The sequence below is a fragment of the Bufo gargarizans genome, chromosome 8 (assembly GCF_014858855.1).
Source record: "Bufo gargarizans isolate SCDJY-AF-19 chromosome 8, ASM1485885v1, whole genome shotgun sequence".
Taxonomy (NCBI): domain Eukaryota; kingdom Metazoa; phylum Chordata; class Amphibia; order Anura; family Bufonidae; genus Bufo; species Bufo gargarizans.
In genome coordinates, this window is record NC_058087.1 from 675,017 (window position 1) to 693,799 (window position 18,783).

Here is an 18,783-nt window from a genome sequence, read left to right on the forward strand (position 1 = left end):
CTTCTCCCCTTTGAGGTCTCCTCCCTCACCTGGTGGATTTCCTGGAGCTGGCTTTGGACAGAGCTTCTCACTGAGGAGGTGACCTCCCTCTCCTGGCTGATTTCCTGGAGCTGGTCTGGGACACAGCTTCTCCCCTTTGAGGTCTCCTCCCTCACCTGGTGGATTTCCTGGAGCTGGCTTTGGACAGAGCTTCTCACTGAGGAGATGACCTCCCTCTCCTGGCTGATTTCCTGGAGCTGGCCTGGGACACAGCTTCTCCCCTTTGAGGTCTCCTCCCTCTCTTGGCATAGTTTTTCAATCACATCTAGTAATTCCCACCTAGGAATCTGGTTAATATGTAACCACAGACAACTGGTGGAGACACCCTGTGTACAGCAGACTTTACAGGCAGCTCCCTCACTGTCGCCGGTTCTGTCTCCAGGCCCTCACCATGCTGCCCTGCCACTATGGGGGTACAACTGACCTTCCTTGATGACTGAGGTGCTGTATTTAAGCAGTGAAGATGGCTAAGGAGGATCCCTGTGGACAGCTCATTGACCATTCCCACATCCCTGACTTTGAGGTCCGGCTGGTGGTGAAAATCTCCTTGACTGTAATCTATGGGATTATTTTCCTGGCTGGCATTGTGGGGAACAGTGTAACAATCCAGACCACCAAGTTGCTGAGGGACAAAGGTTACCTTCAGAAGGGAGTGACGGACCACATGATCAGCCTGGCCTGCTCCGACCTGCTGGTCATTCTGCTGGGGATGCCAGTGGAGTTATACTCAGTCATTTGGTTTCCCTTTTCCTCCTCATATGGGAATATCACCTGTAAGGTGTACTGCTTCCTTTTCGAGGCCTGCAGCTATGCCACCATCTTCCATGTGGCCACTCTCAGTTTTGAGCGATACATGGCAATTTGTCATCCCTTCCGCTTCAAGGCTGTGTCAGGCACATGGATGGTGAAGCTGATGATTTGCTTTGCTTGGCTGACCTCTGTGTGTGTGGCACTGCCCTTGATTTTTGCCATGGGGGCAGAATATCCTCTGAGCCCTATGTCTGGTCGGCACTCACAATGCAACACGTCCACATCATTTCACATGAATGGAAACTTTACCCTGTGCACCAACCTCCATTCTAAGTGGCTTGCATTTCAGGCCAGCATCTTCAGCGCTTTTGCAGTCTACATAGTTGTGCTGGTCTCTGTGGCTTTTATGTGTCGGCGAATGATGGTCATTTTGATGGTGACGAAGAAAGGAACAATCACTGTGAAGGGTCAGCCTGGCACTAGTGTGACCACTGAAATGACCAAAAGTGACTGCTCCGAAGCCAGATCTGCCCGCAAACAGACAACAGTCTTCTTAGGTAAGAACTATTGGAACGTTTGCTTGTTTTTTATACTGGTACTTACTGGTCCGCTGGATTTCAGACAAAACTGGCTAATTATAGTAAAACTCTACTCCTGGCTATCCTACATATACCTGCACAGTAAATATCATTATATATATATATACATGGCCATGACTAGCCTGCAGATTTTACAAGACCTCTACACTCAGCTATCCTCAATAAACCTAGGCATAATAGTATATTATTATATATACACAGCTATGGCTATCCTGCAGGAGATACAAGTCCTCTATACCTGGCTATCCTCCATATACATGCGCATAATAGTATATTATTATATATTCACAGCCATGACTATCCTGTAGAAGATACGAGTCCTCCACACCTGGCTATCCTCCATGACCCTGCACGTAATAGTATATTATTATATATATACACAGCCATGGCTATCCTGCAGGTGATACAAGTCTTCTACACCTGGCTATCCTCCATATAACTGCACATAATAGTATATTATTATATATACACAGCCATGACGATCCTGTAAGAGATATGAGTCCTTCACACCTGGCTATCCTCCATATACCTGCACATAATAGTATATTATTATATATACACAGTCATGACTATCCTGCAGGAGATACAAATCCTCTACGCCTGGCTATCCTCCATATACCTGCACATAATAGTATATTATTATATATACACAGTCATGACTATCCTGCAGGAGATACAAATCCTCTACGCCAGGCTATCCTCCATATACCTGCACATAATAGTATATTATTATATATACACAGTCATGACTATCCTGCAGGAGATACAAATCCTCTACGCCAGGCTATCCTCCATATACCTGCAGGTGATACAAATCCTCTACGCCTGGCTATCCTCCATATACCTGCACATAAATATTATATATACACAGTGTGAGGCAGTGACAGGCCTCATATATGAAGAGGGAAGAGATGTGTATCTTAGGCCTCATACACACGACCGTTGTTTTGGTCCGCATCCGATCCGCAGTTTTTGTGGCTCAGGTGCGGACCCATTCACTTCAATGGGGCCGGAAAAGATGCGGACAGCACTCAGTGTGCTGTCCGCATCCGTTGCTCCGTTCCGTGGTCCGCAAAAAAAATATAACTTGTCCTATTCTTGTCTATTTGTCAGACAAGAATAGGCCGTTATATCAATGGCTGTCCGTGCTGTTCTGCAAATTGCGGAACACACACGGACGCCATCCGTGTTTTGTGGATCCGCAGTTTGCAGACCGCAAAACACACAACGGTCATGTGCATGATGCTTTAGAAGGTGCAGGAACCTGATAGAGATGTATGGGATGACTTTCTGGGTTTTCCCCACGATCACCGGGCCTGAGGTCAGGTGTGATAATCACTTGTGGATGCAGCAATCCTCAGTGGCTGAGAGGAGGAGGCAGGCCCCAGGAGGGCTGGGCGGCCACAAGGTGAGGAAGCCTGAGTTTGGGGCCGCGGGGGGACCCAGCAACGCCTGAAGAAACATGCGACACGCATGGTCAGAGTCAGGAGGACTGTGGGACCATACCCCCCCCAAGGCATTTCGCTGCTTCCACCAGGAAGACTGGAGGATTGCACTGGTAACAGCTAGGAGGCAGTCTAACTGAAGCCGAATACCGCAGTGTGAACACTGACCTAGAGGTGAGTTAGGGAGACCTCTGTATAGTGAGCGCCTAGCCGGCAAGCTTTTATTGCTTTGTGTTGATGTGAAGCTGTGACTTCATTGTACCGAGTGACGCCAAACTTGGAAGTGTCATGAGCTGTGTGACAAATAAAGCACCGTCTGAGCTGTCTGTGACTGCCGACCTCTGAGAGAGAGCGATCCCTTACAACAACCATGACTATCCTGCAGGAGATATGAATCCTCCACACCTGGCTATCCTCCATATACCTGCACATAATAGTATATTATTATTTATACACAGCCATGACTATCCTGTAGGATATAAGAGTCCTCCACACCTGGCTATCCTCCATATACCTGCACATAATAGTATATTATTATTTATACACCGCCATGACTATCCTGCAGGAGATATGAGTTCTCCACACCTGGCTATCCTCCATATACCTGCACATAATAGTATATTATTTATACACAGCCATGACTATCCTGTAGGATATATGAGTTCTCCACACCTGGCTATCCTCCATATACCTGCACATAATAGTATATTATTTATACACAGCCATGACTATCCTGTAGGATATATGAGTCCTCCACACCTGGCTATCCTCCATATACCTGCATATAATAGTATATTATTATTTATACACAGCCATGACTATCCTGTAGGATATACGAGTCCTCCACACCTGGCTATCCTCCATATACCTGCACATAATAGTATATTATTATTTATACACAGCCATGACTATCCTGTAGGATATATGAATCCTCCACACCTGGCTATCCTCCATATACCTGCACATAATAGTATATTATAATTTATACACAGCCATGACTATCCTGTAGGATATACGAGTCCTCCACACCTGGCTATCCTCCATATACCTGCACATAATAGTATATTATTATTTATACACAGCCATGACTATCCTGTAGGATATATGAATCCTCCACACCTGGCTATCCTCCATATACCTGCACATAATAGTATATTATTATTTATACACAGCCATGACTATCCTGTAGGATATACGAGTCCTCCACACCTGGCTATCCTCCATATACCTGCACATAATAGTATATTATAATTTATACACAGCCATGACTATCCTGTAGGATATACGAGTCCTCCACACCTGGCTATCCTCCATATACCTGCACATAATAGTATATTATAATTTATACACAGCCATGACTATCCTGTAGGATATACGAGTCCTCCACACCTGGCTATCCTCCATATACCTGCACATAATAGTATATTATTATTATTATTTATACACAGCCATGACTATCCTGCAGGAGATATGAATCATCCACACCTGGCTAGCCTCCATATACCTGCACATAATAGTATATTATTTATACACAGCCATGACTATCCTGCAGGAGATAGAAATCCTCTACCTCTGGCTATCCTCTGCACATTTATTATATGTACACAGTCATGACTAGAGGTGAGAGAACCTACCTTTTGTCAGGTCGAGTTTGGGTTTTAAGTGAATTACGTGATTCAATGCCGGCACGCCACATGATAGGTGTTTGGCCAGCTCGAGGGTTCCCTTGTATTTTGCGGCATTGAATTACGTGATGCATTCTGTGATAACGGCATTCATCACGTAATTCACCTAAAACCCAAACTCGACCTGACAAAAGGCAGGTTCTCTCACCTCTAGTCATGACTGTGTACATATAATAAATGCGCAGAGGATAGCCAGAGGTAGAGGATTTCTCTCACCTCTAGTCATGACTGTGTACATATAATAAATGCGCAGAGGATAGCCAGAGGTAGAGGATTTCTCTCACCTCTAGTCATGACTGTGTACATATAATAAATGTGCAGAGGATAGCCAGAGGTAGAGGATTTCTCTCACCTCTAGTCATGACTGTGTACATATAATAAATGTGCAGAGGATAGCCAGAGGTAGAGGATTTCTCTCACCTCTAGTCATGACTGTGTACATATAATAAATGTGCAGAGGATAGCCAGAGGTAGAGGATTTCTCTCACCTCTAGTCATGACTGTGTACATATAATAAATGTGCAGAGGATAGCCAGAGGTAGAGGATTTCTCTCACCTCTAGTCATGACTGTGTACATATAATAAATGTGCAGAGGATAGCCAGAGGTAGAGGATTTCTCTCACCTCTAGTCATGACTGTGTACATATAATAAATGCGCAGAGGATAGCCAGAGGTAGAGGATTTCTCTCACCTCTAGTCATGACTGTGTACATATAATAAATGTGCAGAGGATAGCCAGAGGTAGAGGATTTCTCTCACCTCTAGTCATGACTGTGTACATATAATAAATGTGCAGAGGATAGCCAGAGGTAGAGGATTTCTCTCACCTCTAGTCATGACTGTGTACATATAATAAATGTGCAGAGGATAGCCAGAGGTAGAGGATTTCTCTCACCTCTAGTCATGACTGTGTACATATAATAAATGTGCAGAGGATAGCCAGAGGTAGAGGATTTCTCTCACCTCTAGTCATGGGTATCCAGGCATCTGGCTGTTATTTGAGAAGTTGGTGGGCAACAGATATTAGCAGTTTTCTCTTTTGGTTTCACGACCTTTATGTTGCTTTTTATTATTATTATGGACCCATGACGTAGCTGCCGATCCCTAAACATGTCGCCCGCTCGCAGGGTTTCTGCTATTTTAAAAAGCAGAGACTCGCGGCACATGTATGCGATCAGCTCATAAGGCTGATCGCATACATCTTACCTTTCAGATGCCGTGGTCAAATGTGACCACGGCATCTGCGCAGACCGGAACCGGAAGTTGCACGCTTCTGGTCCGGTAACAGCGTTCCCCGGCTGAGATTGGGGAACCTGTTACCTTGCGCTAATTGAACGAAGCCTCCAGCAGGTGTATATATGAATGCAGGCCACTAGGGGGCAGCCTTGTATTGGTGTAGTGCAGATGATGTCTTCAATGGTGGCTATTTAACCATCACTGAATACTATGGGGAGTCCAATGATTGCCAGTTATTGTCACCCAAGGTGAAAAAAAAGGGGGGAAAAAAGGTTTTACAAATAAAAAACTTAAAGTTCAAATCGCCCCCATTTCCTTAAAATAAAAATACTTAACCAATAAAAAAAATAAACCTCATGGGCATCGCCACGTGTGAAAATGCCCATACTATTAAAATACAACAGTATTAATGGCATATGGCAAATGACGTAGCAGGGAAAAAAAATAAAAACTGCCAATTTACAATTTTTTGTCACTTCATTTTTTTTTAATAAAAGTGATCAAAAAGTCGCACACACTTAAAATCCGTATCATCGAAAAGAACAGATCGTCCTGCAAAAAATTAGCCCTCACACATGGCTACAAAAAAGTTTTATAGAGGTCAGAATATGGTTATCCCCCCCAAAATTTTTTTTTCCTCAAAAGGTTTAAAAAAAAGATTTCAGTATTAAAACGCAAAATGATACAAGTGTGGTATCGTTGGAACCGTACTGACCTGGAGAATGAAGATAACAGGTCAATTTTACCGCATAGTGTACAATGTAAAAATAAAAACCTTTATCAGAATTGCATTTTTTCCCAATTCTACCCCATTTGGAATTTTTTTCCTGCTCCCTACTACATGGTATGCAACCGTAAATGGTGCCATTAGAAAGTACTTGTCCTGCAAAAGCCCTCATATGTGAATGGAAGAATAAAAAAGTTAGGGCTATGGGAAGGCGGAGAGTGAAAAACGAAAATGCAAAAATGGAAAATCCCAGGGTCCTTAAGGGGTTATAGCACCATTCCTTCCCTGGCGCTGTACATATGATAAGCGGTGCACATACATAATACAGACAATTGCACTAAGCATGAACAAGACGAGTTACAGACTGGTACAGAAGGAGAGAGGGCCCTGCCCGCGAGGCTTACAATCTACACGGTATGGGAGAAGGACACAGTTGGTGCGGGTGAGGCTGGTCATGGCGGTATAGAGGCAGCAGGGTCACTGGTTGTCGGCTTGTCTGAAGAGGTGGGTTTCAGGTTTCTTTTGAAGGATTCCACTGTCGGTGAGAGTCTGATATGTTGGGGCAGCGAGTTCCAGAGTGTGGGGGATGCACGGGAGAAATCCTGGAGGAGATTGTGGGAAGAGGCGATAAGAGGAGAGAAGAGAAGGAGGTCCTGTGAGGATCGGAGAGTGCGTGTGGGGGTGTATCGGGAGCTCAGAGATGTAGGGAGGGGACAGGTGGTGGACAGCCTTGTATGTATTTGTTAGTATTTTGAACTGAATTCGCTGGGCAATGGGGAGCCAGTGAAGGGATTGGCAGAGGGGAGAGGCAGAGGAATAATAGCGTGAGAGGTGGATTAGTCGAGTTGAGGATAGATTGGAGGGGTGCGAGAGTGCTAGATGGGAGGCCACAGAGGAGAGTGTTGCAGTAGTCTAGGCGGGAGTTAATGAGGGCATCTACAAGCATTTTCACAGGCAGCGGACTTGGTTGACCGGGGATAGTGTGCAGCCTTTAATCGTCATAGATAGGTCTGTTGGGAGGGTTGAGCAAGATGGTGGAAAGATGATGAATTCTGTTTTATCCATGTTAAGTTTTAGAAAGCGAGAGGAGAAGGAGGATATAGAAGATAGACATTGTGGGATTGTGGTGATGTCTGGACCAGAGAGGTAGATTTGTGTGTCATCAGCATAAGAGTGATACTGAAAGCCATGGGACTCTATGAGCTGTCCCAGGCCAAAAGTGTAAATAGAGAAGAGCAGGGGTCCTAGGACAGAGCCTTGCGGGACACCAACAGAGAGGGAATGAGACGAGGAGGTGGTGCGGGAGTGGGAGACGCTAAATGTCCATTCTTTGAGGTATCATGTGATCCAGGAGAGGGCCAGGTCCGTGATGCCAAGAGATGAGATTGTTTGTAACATAAGGGAGTGCTCGACAGTGTCAAAGGCAGAGGACAGGTCAAGGAGAAGGAGGACAGAGTAATGGAGAAGGCAGAGGACAGGTCAAGGAGAAGGAGGACAGAGTAATGGAGAAGGCAGAGGACAGGTCAAGGAGAAGGAGGACAGAGTAATGGAGAAGGCAGAGGACAGGTCAAGGAAAAGGAGGACAGAGTAATGGAGAAGGCAGAGGACAGGTCAAGGAGAAGGAGGACACAGTATTTTTTCTTGGCTTTGGCGGTTAGTAGGTCATTGGTGACTTTGGTGAGGGCAGTCTCCGTCGAGTGGTGGGGTCGGAAGCCAGATTGTATGCGGTCAAAGAGGGAGCAGGAGGAGAGGCGAGAGGACAGTTCAGAATGGACATGCTGCTCAAGTAGCTTTGAGGCAAATGGAAGAAGGATTTTCTTCTTAACGTTACGTACACATAAGTCTACTTTCACACTCACGTTTTGGCTTTCCGTTTCCGAGATCCGTTCAGGGCTCAGCTGTCCAAATGGATCAGTTTTTGCCCTAATGGATACTGAATGGATAAGGATCCGCTCAGAATGCATCAGTTCCGCTCTGGATGCCGCCTGCAGCGTTTTGGTGTCCTGATAAAATTGAACAAAACGGATCCGTCCTGGCACACAGTAAGTCAATGGGGGCGGATCTGTTTTCACTGACGCAATCTGACACAATAGAAAACGGATCCGTCCTGGCACACAGTAAGTCAATGGGGGCGGATCTGTTTTCACTGACGCAATCTGACACAATAGAAAACGGATCCGTCCTGGCACACAGTAAGTCAATGGGGGCGGATCTGTTTTCACTGACGCAATCTGACACAATAGAAAACGGATCCGTCCTGGCACACAGTAAGTCAATGGGGGCGGATCTGTTTTCACTGACGCAATCTGACACAATAGAAAACGGATCCGTCCTCCATTGACTTTCAATGATGTTAAAGAAGGATCCATCTTACAGGTAATACAAACGGATCCGTTCTGAACAGAGGCAGACGGTTGTATTATCTGAGTGGGTGGCCAGACACGTTAATACTGTAATAGACGTACAATGGTGCTTACATTTACCGGGATAGAACGAGTTCACAAACCATTACGTGGGGGTGATTGGCATAGACGTATCTTGCAAAGAGAATGCTGGTGGCTTTTCGAGCTTGATACGTCTTGTCCCTGTGGCCTCAATGAGCAATTGAATTTTGGCTGCTTTATCTAAATCCCCCCACACTTCCCTCAATTTAGTCTTGTGCTCTTGTGTATGACCGTGGTGAAAATCAGGCCGAAATGTCCATTGGTATTCATGTTGTGTCCATTTGGACAGGATCCCATTAAGGATTCCTTTAATTGGGCAATTGCTGTAGGTATGTGTGATTAGAGATGGCCTTGCAGTTTGCCCGGCGGTCGTTTCGCAGTGACACATCCATCAGGTGGGACAGGACAGCCAATTGAGACGTTTCAGCACATGGACATACCCCCACCCTATCACAGAACCCGATCTGGCCGCCATTTTACATTCAGTCTTTTGCCAGTCAGGGACAGGCTGTTAGAGACACCAAACGCTGGCTAATAGGGCCACAAAGTCCTTGTAAGGACTGGTATAGGTGCGCTATCGATAGATGTGACTTACTGAGGGGCGTAATATACTTTTATAATGAGTCAAAAACACATAGATTTATGTAGTGATCACCTGGAAGTCAGGGGGCTAGGGGCTTACTAGGGTCAGGTTCTGGACAGGGTCGCTCTTATCGGGGCGGGTGGTCTGTGGTTAGGCTATCAGGGCCAGAATAGCCCCCCCTGTGGGGCAATATCAGGGACAGTTCTTTGCCCACCCTGTCCGTCAATACCAGCATCATCATCTAGCCCAGGGATGGATGGTGTTTGCTTTCCCCCGGGATTCATGGATGTGCACCGGAGCCCCCGGATTGTGGTAGGACGTATGGGTTCTGATTTGGTGCCGCCGAGCACCTGATTTAGTGCCGCCGAGCACCTGATTTAGTGCCGCCGAGCACTTGTTATTGCCGACCACATCTAGGCTTTTTGCTTAACTTTAAAAATGTAATTTATTTTCATTTTGAGGGATATCTTTTCCATTCACACGTCTGCAAAATGGGTCCGCATCCGTTCCGCAGTTTTGCGGAACGGGTGCAGCCCCATTCATTTTCAATGTGCTGTCCGCTACCACATTTGCGGATCCGGACTTCCGCATCCGTGCTTCCGTTTCCACAAAAAAATAGAACATGTCCTATTCTTGTCCGCAATTGCAGACAAGATTAGGCATTTTCTATTATAGTGCGGGCGATGTGCGGTCTGCAGATTGCGGAATGCACATCGCCGGTGTCAGTGTTTTGTGGATCCGCACAACACTTACGGATGTGTGAATGGACCCTCATAGTAACATTATTAAGGCCTCATGCACACGACCGTTGTTGTGTCCCGTGTCCGTTGTTCCGTTTTCCGTGATTTTCTGCAGACCCATTGACTTTCAATGGGTCAGTGGAAAATTCGGAAAATGCACCGTTTTTCATCCGCGTCCGTGATCCGTGTTTCCAGTCCGTGAAAAAAATAGGACCTGTCCTATTTTTTTCACGGACAACGGTTCGCGGACCCATTTAAGTAAACGGGTCCGTGAAAAAATACAGATGCACACAAGATTGTCATCCGCGTCTGTGATCCGTGTCCGTTTTTTTTCCTATCATTTGCAAGGCAAACTTGACTTAGATTTTTTTTCACTTTCCTTCATGTCTGGTGATCCTCCAAAAATCAAGGAAGACACAGGGAAACGGATCACGGAACAACGGAACCCCGTTTTGCGGACCGTGAAAAAATACTGTCGTGTGCATGAGGCCTAAAGGTTACGTTTTATCTTCATGTACATTCTAATGGATTGCCTTCCTTGTACAATGTTATAATATACTTTCCATGTTAGACGGTATATTATAGCGCATTCGTATTGTGCGGCAGTCGTGTGCGGTTCTGCTGCGATACTGCAGGTATATAGAGGGACAAGCGTTACTGGGGCAAATCATTTCTACTGGTGTGATATACCAGTCACCCCCCAAAAAAACTGATTGAAGCGGGGTGTTATATACCAATATACTTTCTCTATAGTGCATTTGCTCATGCGCGTACGCAAAAATTATATTGCCAATATTTTGCATTGAAAAAAATAATGAATGGAGATCGCAAATACGAACAATCCATCTGGTGTCGCTGTCCGTGTTGTGGGACGATCTGTGCGCTTCTAGTAATTATTTGGTGGCTGCAAATATCAGCTGAAGGTTTTTCAGGTTCGCCTGCCATTAAATGAATGGGACCCGCCGCAAACTTGCAGTTTGCGAACATTTGATTGCGTTTGCGAACCGTCCCGGCAGATGATCGTCCATCACTATGCGTGATATACTCCAGTACGGCATCGCGTCCCCTCATGTTATCTTCTATTATCAGTGTTGTACTGACCGTAAAGGACCTGGGCACTGGGGGTAACTTTCAGGACCTGTCAGCCATTGTCCCCGCCCTTTGGGTGTGACCGGCGGACCCACATGACGCTCCCCATGTGTGCAATGACGCGGCGACACACGGGCGGTGTGTGATGACGTCATCACACATCGGGAGGCGGTAGCTTCATTTTAAAAGGACGTGCGCCGTGAATCACGGTTGCTATGATGCCACACACAATATGGGACGCCATGTACCGCTAATGGCCTTTATCCCATGTGACAGTACCCTCATCCTGTAAGGGGTAACATATCGGAGGTGCGAGCACACATTCTCCAGGACGGCTACATCGCCCATATAGATGTAAGTGAGTGGTCTATTGGATGCCCTGAATGGTGATGATGGGCGATTGCCCCTAATTTTAAGTGTACATATAGGTTAATAAACAAATATATATTTTCCTTTGTTTTTGTTTTGTAGGCAGCACTAGCCCCGTGTCCCCGATGAATCTGGGCCTATATAAATTGATGAAACGCATAGGGACACGTATATCTATTTATCTGAGCACTAGTATTTCGGTTTCCTAGCACTCTGTAAACTATCAGTGGTCGGGCTCTCCCCTCCTGCGATTTCTGCAACATTACACATACACAGACCAGACGGTGAGAAATCGGTGAGCCACGGATTGTGGAATACAGCAGAATCCCCATGATTGGGGGTGAGACTCAAGCAAGGCCCTGTATTTATGAATGCTGGGTTATCCTTTTCAGGCATAACCACTCTCTTATAGTAGGGATATGTTTTTGGTATTGGCCCCGTGAGGGGTGGTGTCTATGAATAGAATTGTGGGCCTTTTGAATTTTAAGGTATAACATTAAAAGTTCCATTGTACTACTGCCCTTTTTATGGTTTTGGTTATTATCTGAACGGATCCGTCCATGGTGGAGCCGCACGAAACGCGAGTGTGAAAGTAGCCTTAGACAAAACTCTGTCCAGTATTTCATCGGTATTATTGCGTCCTAACCCCCCTCTCCCCCAAATAGCAGATTTTGGGGGAAAGGTGGCCCTGATGGATTTCACCGTGAGTGATGCTTTGTTCCTGGGAGCGATACATTGTTGCCAGAGTTGTCACTAGTGATATAGCCTTCATAAGAGTTTCATGTATCTCAGACTGTACATAATCTGTGTGTGGTATGATTCTGAATTATTATAATCTCCAGGTCTTGTGGATGGCAACCGTGGCACAAAATTCTGATCGCTTGTATCTAATGATCTCCTGTATCTAATGTGTCTGCTGGCCGCTGGCCTATGTCTGCTGGCCGCTGGCCTGTGTCTGCTGGCCGCTGGCCTGTGTCTGCTGGCCGCTGGCCTGTGTCTGCTGGCCGCTGGCCTGTGTCGGCTGGCCGCTGGCCTGTGTCTGCTGGCCGCTGGCCTGTGTCTGCTGGCCGCTGGCCTGTGTCTGCTGGCGGCTGGCCTGTGTCTGCTGGCGGCTGGCCTGTGTCTGCTGGCGGCTGGCCTGTGTCTGCTGGCGGCTGGCCTATGTCTGCTGGCCGCTGGCCTGTGTCTGCTGGCCGCTGGCCTGTGTCTGCTGGCCGCTGGCCTGTGTCTGCTGGCGGCTGGCCTGTGTCTGCTGGCGGCTGGCCTGTGTCCGCTGGCGGCTGGCCTGTGTCTGCTGGCGGCTGGCCTGTGTCTGCTGGCGGCTGGCCTGTGTCTGCTGGCGGCTGGCCTATGTCTGCTGGCGGCTGGCCTATGTCTGCTGGCCGCTGGCCTGTGTCTGCTGGCCGCTGGCCTGTGTCTGCTGGCGGCTGGCCTGTGTCTGCTGGCGGCTGGCCTGTGTCTGCTGGCGGCTGGCCTGTGTCTGCTGGCGGCTGGCCTGTGTCCGCTGGCCGCTGGCCTGTGTCCGCTGGCCTGTGTCCGCTGGCCGCTGGCCTGTGTCCGCTGGCCGCTGGCCTGTGTCCGCTGGCCTGTGTCCGCTGGCCGCTGGCCTGTGTCCGCTGGCCTCTGTCCGCTGGCCGCTGGCCTGTGTCCGCTGGCCGCTGGCCTGTGTCCGCTGGCCTGTGTCCGCTGGCCGCTGGCCTGTGTCCGCTGGCCGCTGGCCTGTGTCCGCTGGCCGCTGGCCTGTGTCCGCTGGCCTGTGTCTGCTGGCCGCTGGCCTGTGTCTGCTCGCCGCTTTCCTTTAGCAATTAAATGTTCTTGTTACTTCTCCACACTTTATTATTGCTCTGAGGAGTATGTTGGCTCCATCATATAATTCACCTAATACCACCTGTGTGAATGATGAGAGAAACCCTTAGAGCCAGAGAGAAACTCATCCCTGAAGCCTTTACTGAGACAACACACTGGAAGCCAATGGAGAGCAGCAGTCATTGTCCTTCCCACTATTGTAAGCCATAGAGAAGACTGAAGCTGTGCAATGCCAAAAACTATACCCAGATCGAATGCATCATTTCAGCAAATGAAAGCCCCTTAGGAAGAGGTGCACACTCCATCTCTTCGCAGCCAATCAATGCCAAGATAATGACCTGATGATGATAAAACTTTAGAGGGTTTTATCTGACGGCTCTTGTCCATTTCACACACTTCACATGGACAGCAGTTCCATGCCAATGCAGGAGGCAATGTGGAGAAGTCTGCACCAGGTGGATGTGTCAGGAATTCATGGGGAGTCTCACCTGACCATCCAAATACAGTCCAGTTGAAGCCTGAGAAATGGCCCCTACAAAAGCAGACTTCTAGATCAGGAGGCGTATGCAGAGGTCAATTGCTTCTCCATCCTGGCTAGAGGATTCCTTTAGAGATGAGTGAATTAGTTTGTTATGAACTTCCCAAAAATTTGTAAAGCTTTTCAGTTTTGCTTTAGACGAATCCAGTGAAACTATGCTCAGCGCCATTTTAGTGCACATGTTGGCGGGAAGAAGGGTGCTCACATATGACCCTGAGAGAGAGTGGGGGAGGGCTTGCCCTGATTGGCTCCCAGGCCAAAAGTCTGGATGAGATCAGGCAGGGAGGTGCCCTAGCAGAGCGAGCAGAACCTCATTCTGTGCTGGGCTGTGCATGAGGGCCGATGGGTCTTACAGTGATTGACAGAAATTGATCTTAGGGACAGTGTACAGTCACTGTCATGGGGTGTCCATTTTAGGGTCCTTCCTACAGCAGCTTGAGGATCCAGATGGAGCTCAACTCTCATTTATAATCTAATATAATAGGAATATCACAGACCCTTCCAGTACACATGGCAACTACCACACCCAACTTCTTCACTTTGTATTCTCATCATTCCCCTTAGCCCATAGGTAGGCAGGGGTGTGAACAACGACCAGCCCCCAACCATCCAGCATCTCCTGAAGGGTCCATGCTGTCCTGCCTCCCCCACCACATTCCAAGAGGATCTGTCTCCAGACAGTGTAAAAAATGTTTTTTCCGTGAGAACCCCAACAGGACAGCAACACCTCTCATCCCCGTACCCCTGAATGTTTGTAAGAGATGACAGTGTGGCATGCCAGAACCGCAGGGGCTACACGTGAGGTGCACGGTGGGCCGATGAGGGGCCAATAATAATACAGTTCATCGGTTTACTCACGGTCAGCAGAAAGCCTCCCTGGGCCAGCAGAAAGCCTCCCTAGGCCAGCAGCACAGTGATGAGGTGGACAGCACGAAATCCTCCGGGGCACACTCTGTGGTAGGGAAGCACCAGCCTAGATGGAGGTTGAGGTGCCCTTGATGGCAGTGGTGTTTAGGGTGCTTGTGACGGCTGGGTCCCTTGGTGTTATTTGTCGTGACGCCAGTACCGTTAATGGTGGTACAACTAGTTGTAGTAATATTGAAGAATGAAGTGGACAGTGGTAGGATACAACTCACAACTTTTACTGATGTTGGTTCCAGTTGCGGCATATACATCCAGACAGAATACAGTCTATTGTTCTTTAGAGGAGTTCTGTTGATCCACTGTTAATAGGTTTGGCTGGATTTTGACTTTGTTTCAAGGTCCCTTTTGAACCAGAGTAATTTGGTGAGGCTGCCTGTAGCTAGATTGTCCTCCACCAAGGTGCCCTTTAAGCCTTAGGTAGTGGTTGTTATCACCGATGTCTCTCTTTTAGCTTGGATTTCTTCCAGGGATGCAACACTATCCTCTGGTTGTAGGATGTAGGAACTAAGAGGATCACAGGAGGAAAACGCTCTCCTGCCCCTCATACCTCGGCTCTACCTCATTGCTGCATCTGACTTCACCCACTACTCTGTGGTGTGTAGCCTCAGCTTAACAACTCACTCTACTCCTCTCAACACCCCCCCCCCCCACCACACTAAGTCTAACCTAAGTATTTACAGACGTGGACAAAATTGTTGGTACCCTTTGGTCAATGAAAGAAAAAGTCACAATGGTCACAGAAATAACTTTAATCTGACAAAAGTAATAATAAATTAAAATTCTATAAATGTTAACCAATGAAAGTCAGACATTGTTTTTCAACCATGCTTCAACAGAATTATGTAAAAAAATAAACTCATGAAACAGGCATGGACAAAAATGATGGTACCCCTAACTTAATATTTTGTTGCGCAACCTTTTGAGGCAATCACTGCAATCAAACGCTTCCTGTAACTGTCAATGAGACATCTGCACCTCTCAGCAGGTATTTTGGCCCACTCCTCATGAGCAAACTGCTCCAGTTGTGTCCGGTTTGAAGGGTGCCTTTTCCAGACTGCATGTTTCAGCTCCTTCCAAAGATGCTCAATAGGATTGAGGTCAGGGCTCATAGAAGGCCACTTTAGAATAGTCCAATTTTTTCCTCTTAGCCATTCTTGGGTGTTTTTAGCGGTGTGTTTTGGGTCATTGTCCTGTTGCAAGACCCATGACCTGCGACTGAGACCAAGCTTTCTGACACTGGCTAGTACATTTCTCTCTAGAATTCCTTGATAGTCTTGAGATTTCATTGTACCCTGCACAGATTCAAGACACCCTGTGCCAGACGCAGCAAAGCAGCCCCAGAACATAACAGAGCCTCCTCCATGTTTCACAGTAGGGACAGTGTTCTTTTCTTGATATGCTTCATTTTTTCGTCTGTGAACATACAGCTGATGTGCCTTGGCAAAAACTTCGATTTTTGTCTCATCTGTCCACAGGACATTCTCCCAGAAGCTTTGTGGCTTGTCAACATGTAGTTTGGCATATTCCAGTCTTGCTTTTTTATGATTCGTTTTCAACAATGGTGTCCTCCTTGGTCGTCTCCCATGTAGTCCACTTTGGCTCAAACAACGACGGATGGTGCGATCTGACACTGATGTTCCTTGAGCATGAAGTTCACCTTGAATCTCTTTAGAAGTCTTTCTAGGCTCTTTTGTTACCATTCGGATTATCCGTCTCTTAGATTTGTCATCAATTTTCCTCCTGCGGCCACGTCCAGGGAGGTTGGCTACAGTCCCATGGATCTTAAACTTATGAATAATATGTGCAACTGTACTCACAGGAACATCTAGTTGCTTGGAGATGGTCTTATAGCCTTTACCTTTAACATGCTTGTCTATAATTTTCTTTCTGATCTCTTGAGACAGCTCTTTCCTTTGCTTCCTCTGGTCCATGTCGAGTGTGGTACACACCATATCACCAAACAACACAGTGATTACCTGGAGCCATATATATAGGCCCAATGGCTGATTACAAGGTTGTAGACACCTGTGATGCTAATTAGTGGACACACCTTGAATTAACATGTCCCTTTGGTCACATTATGTTCTGTGTTTTCTAGGGGTACCATCATTTTTGTCCATGCCTGTTTCATGAGTTTATTTTTTTACATAATTCTGTTGAAGCATGGTTGAAAAACAATGTCTGACTTTCATTGGTTAACATTTATAGAATTTTAATTTATTATTACTTTTGTCAGATTAAAGTTATTTCTGTGACCATTGTGACTTTTTCTTTCATTGACCAAAGGGTACCAACAATTTTGTCCACGTCTGTATATGGACTAAGTGCTATCCCCATCTAGTGGTGGGATGTATAAAATGCACCTAACCAGTCTATGAAGGATACAACAGGTGATGTAATGCAGAATGACATGCAACACCGTAATGCAGTTTTACATTAATTTTTCAGTTCCCAAGTGTCCTGAGTGGGACGCTGCAACAGCAATACAGGGTGACAATGAAGATGGGTCGGACACAGGGGGGAATCACAGATAGTCACCAACATAACAGCACATCATGAGGAGAAATGAGCTGGATATGAGGCCCCATCACAATCTCTCTCCCCTTCCAATAATTGAGCAGGCCATGTGGCCTACACAGGCCCTGGCCATCTCACTTGTAGTCCATATCGATCCACTTGCTTTAGTCAATTTTTATAATTGTCTATTATCTGTATAGTCCATGGCTCAGTGATTTCCTGGGGCAGCTCACTGTCTGGAAAAATCATCATAAAGCACCAAGAATCTCAATATGTCTTTCAGACAGACCCCCAGCAGTTCCTCTGTGAGCAGGTCGGTTCACGGGCCCATTCAGGTGGCTTCTAAGACAGTCCTCAGGACACTTCACAACATGTTTCTTAGCACATTCTACAGCACTCACCTCAGGACACTTCACAACATGTTTCTTAGCACATTCTACAGCACTCGCCTCAGGACACTTCACAACATGTTTCTTAGCACATTCTACAGCACTCGCCTCAGGACACGTCACAAGATGTTTCTTAGCACATTCTACAGCACTCGCCTCGGGACACTTCACAACATGTTTGTTAGCACATTCTACTGCACTCGTCTCGGGACACTTCACAACATGTTTGTTAGCACATTCTACAGCACTCGCCTCAGGACACTTCACAACATGTTTCTTAGCACATTCTACAGCACTCGCCTCGGGACGCTTCACAACATGTTTCTTAGCACATTCTACAGCACTCACCTCGGGACACGTCACAACATGTTTCTTAGCACATTCTACAGCACTTGCCTTGGGACACTTCACAACATGTTTCTTAGCACATTCTACAGCACTCGCCTCGGGACACGTCACAACATGTTTCTTAGCACATTCTACAGCACTCGCCTCAGGACACTTCACAACATGTTTCTTAGCACATTCTACAGCACTCGCCTCGGGACGCTTCACAACATGTTTCTTAGCACATTCTACAGCACTCACCTCGGGACACGTCACAACATGTTTCTTAGCACATTCTACAGCACTTGCCTTGGGACACTTCACAACATGTTTCTTAGCACATTCTACTGCACTCGTCTCGGGACACTTCACAACATGTTTGTTAGCACATTCTACAGCACTCGCCTCGGGACACTTCACAACATGTTTCTTAGCACATTCTACAGCACTCGCCTCAGGACACTTCACAACATGTTTGTTAGCACATTCTACAGCACTCACCTCGGGACACTTCACAACATGTTTCTTAGCACATTCTACTGCACTCGTCTCGGGACACTTCACAACATGTTTCT

At 46.7% G+C, this 18,783-nt stretch overlaps 1 protein-coding gene across 1 annotated transcript in view; it reads left to right on the top strand.

Moving 5' to 3' along the window:
* Positions 1–365: 365 nt before the first annotated feature.
* Positions 366–18,783, top strand: part of GPR39 (G protein-coupled receptor 39) — a 165,816-nt gene continuing 147,398 nt past the window's right edge. The window contains exon 1 of the mRNA XM_044303856.1: positions 366–1,346. Coding sequence (XP_044159791.1) covers positions 503–1,346 — 844 coding nt within the window. The 5' untranslated portion in view covers positions 366–502. The remainder of the gene's footprint in view (positions 1,347–18,783) is intronic.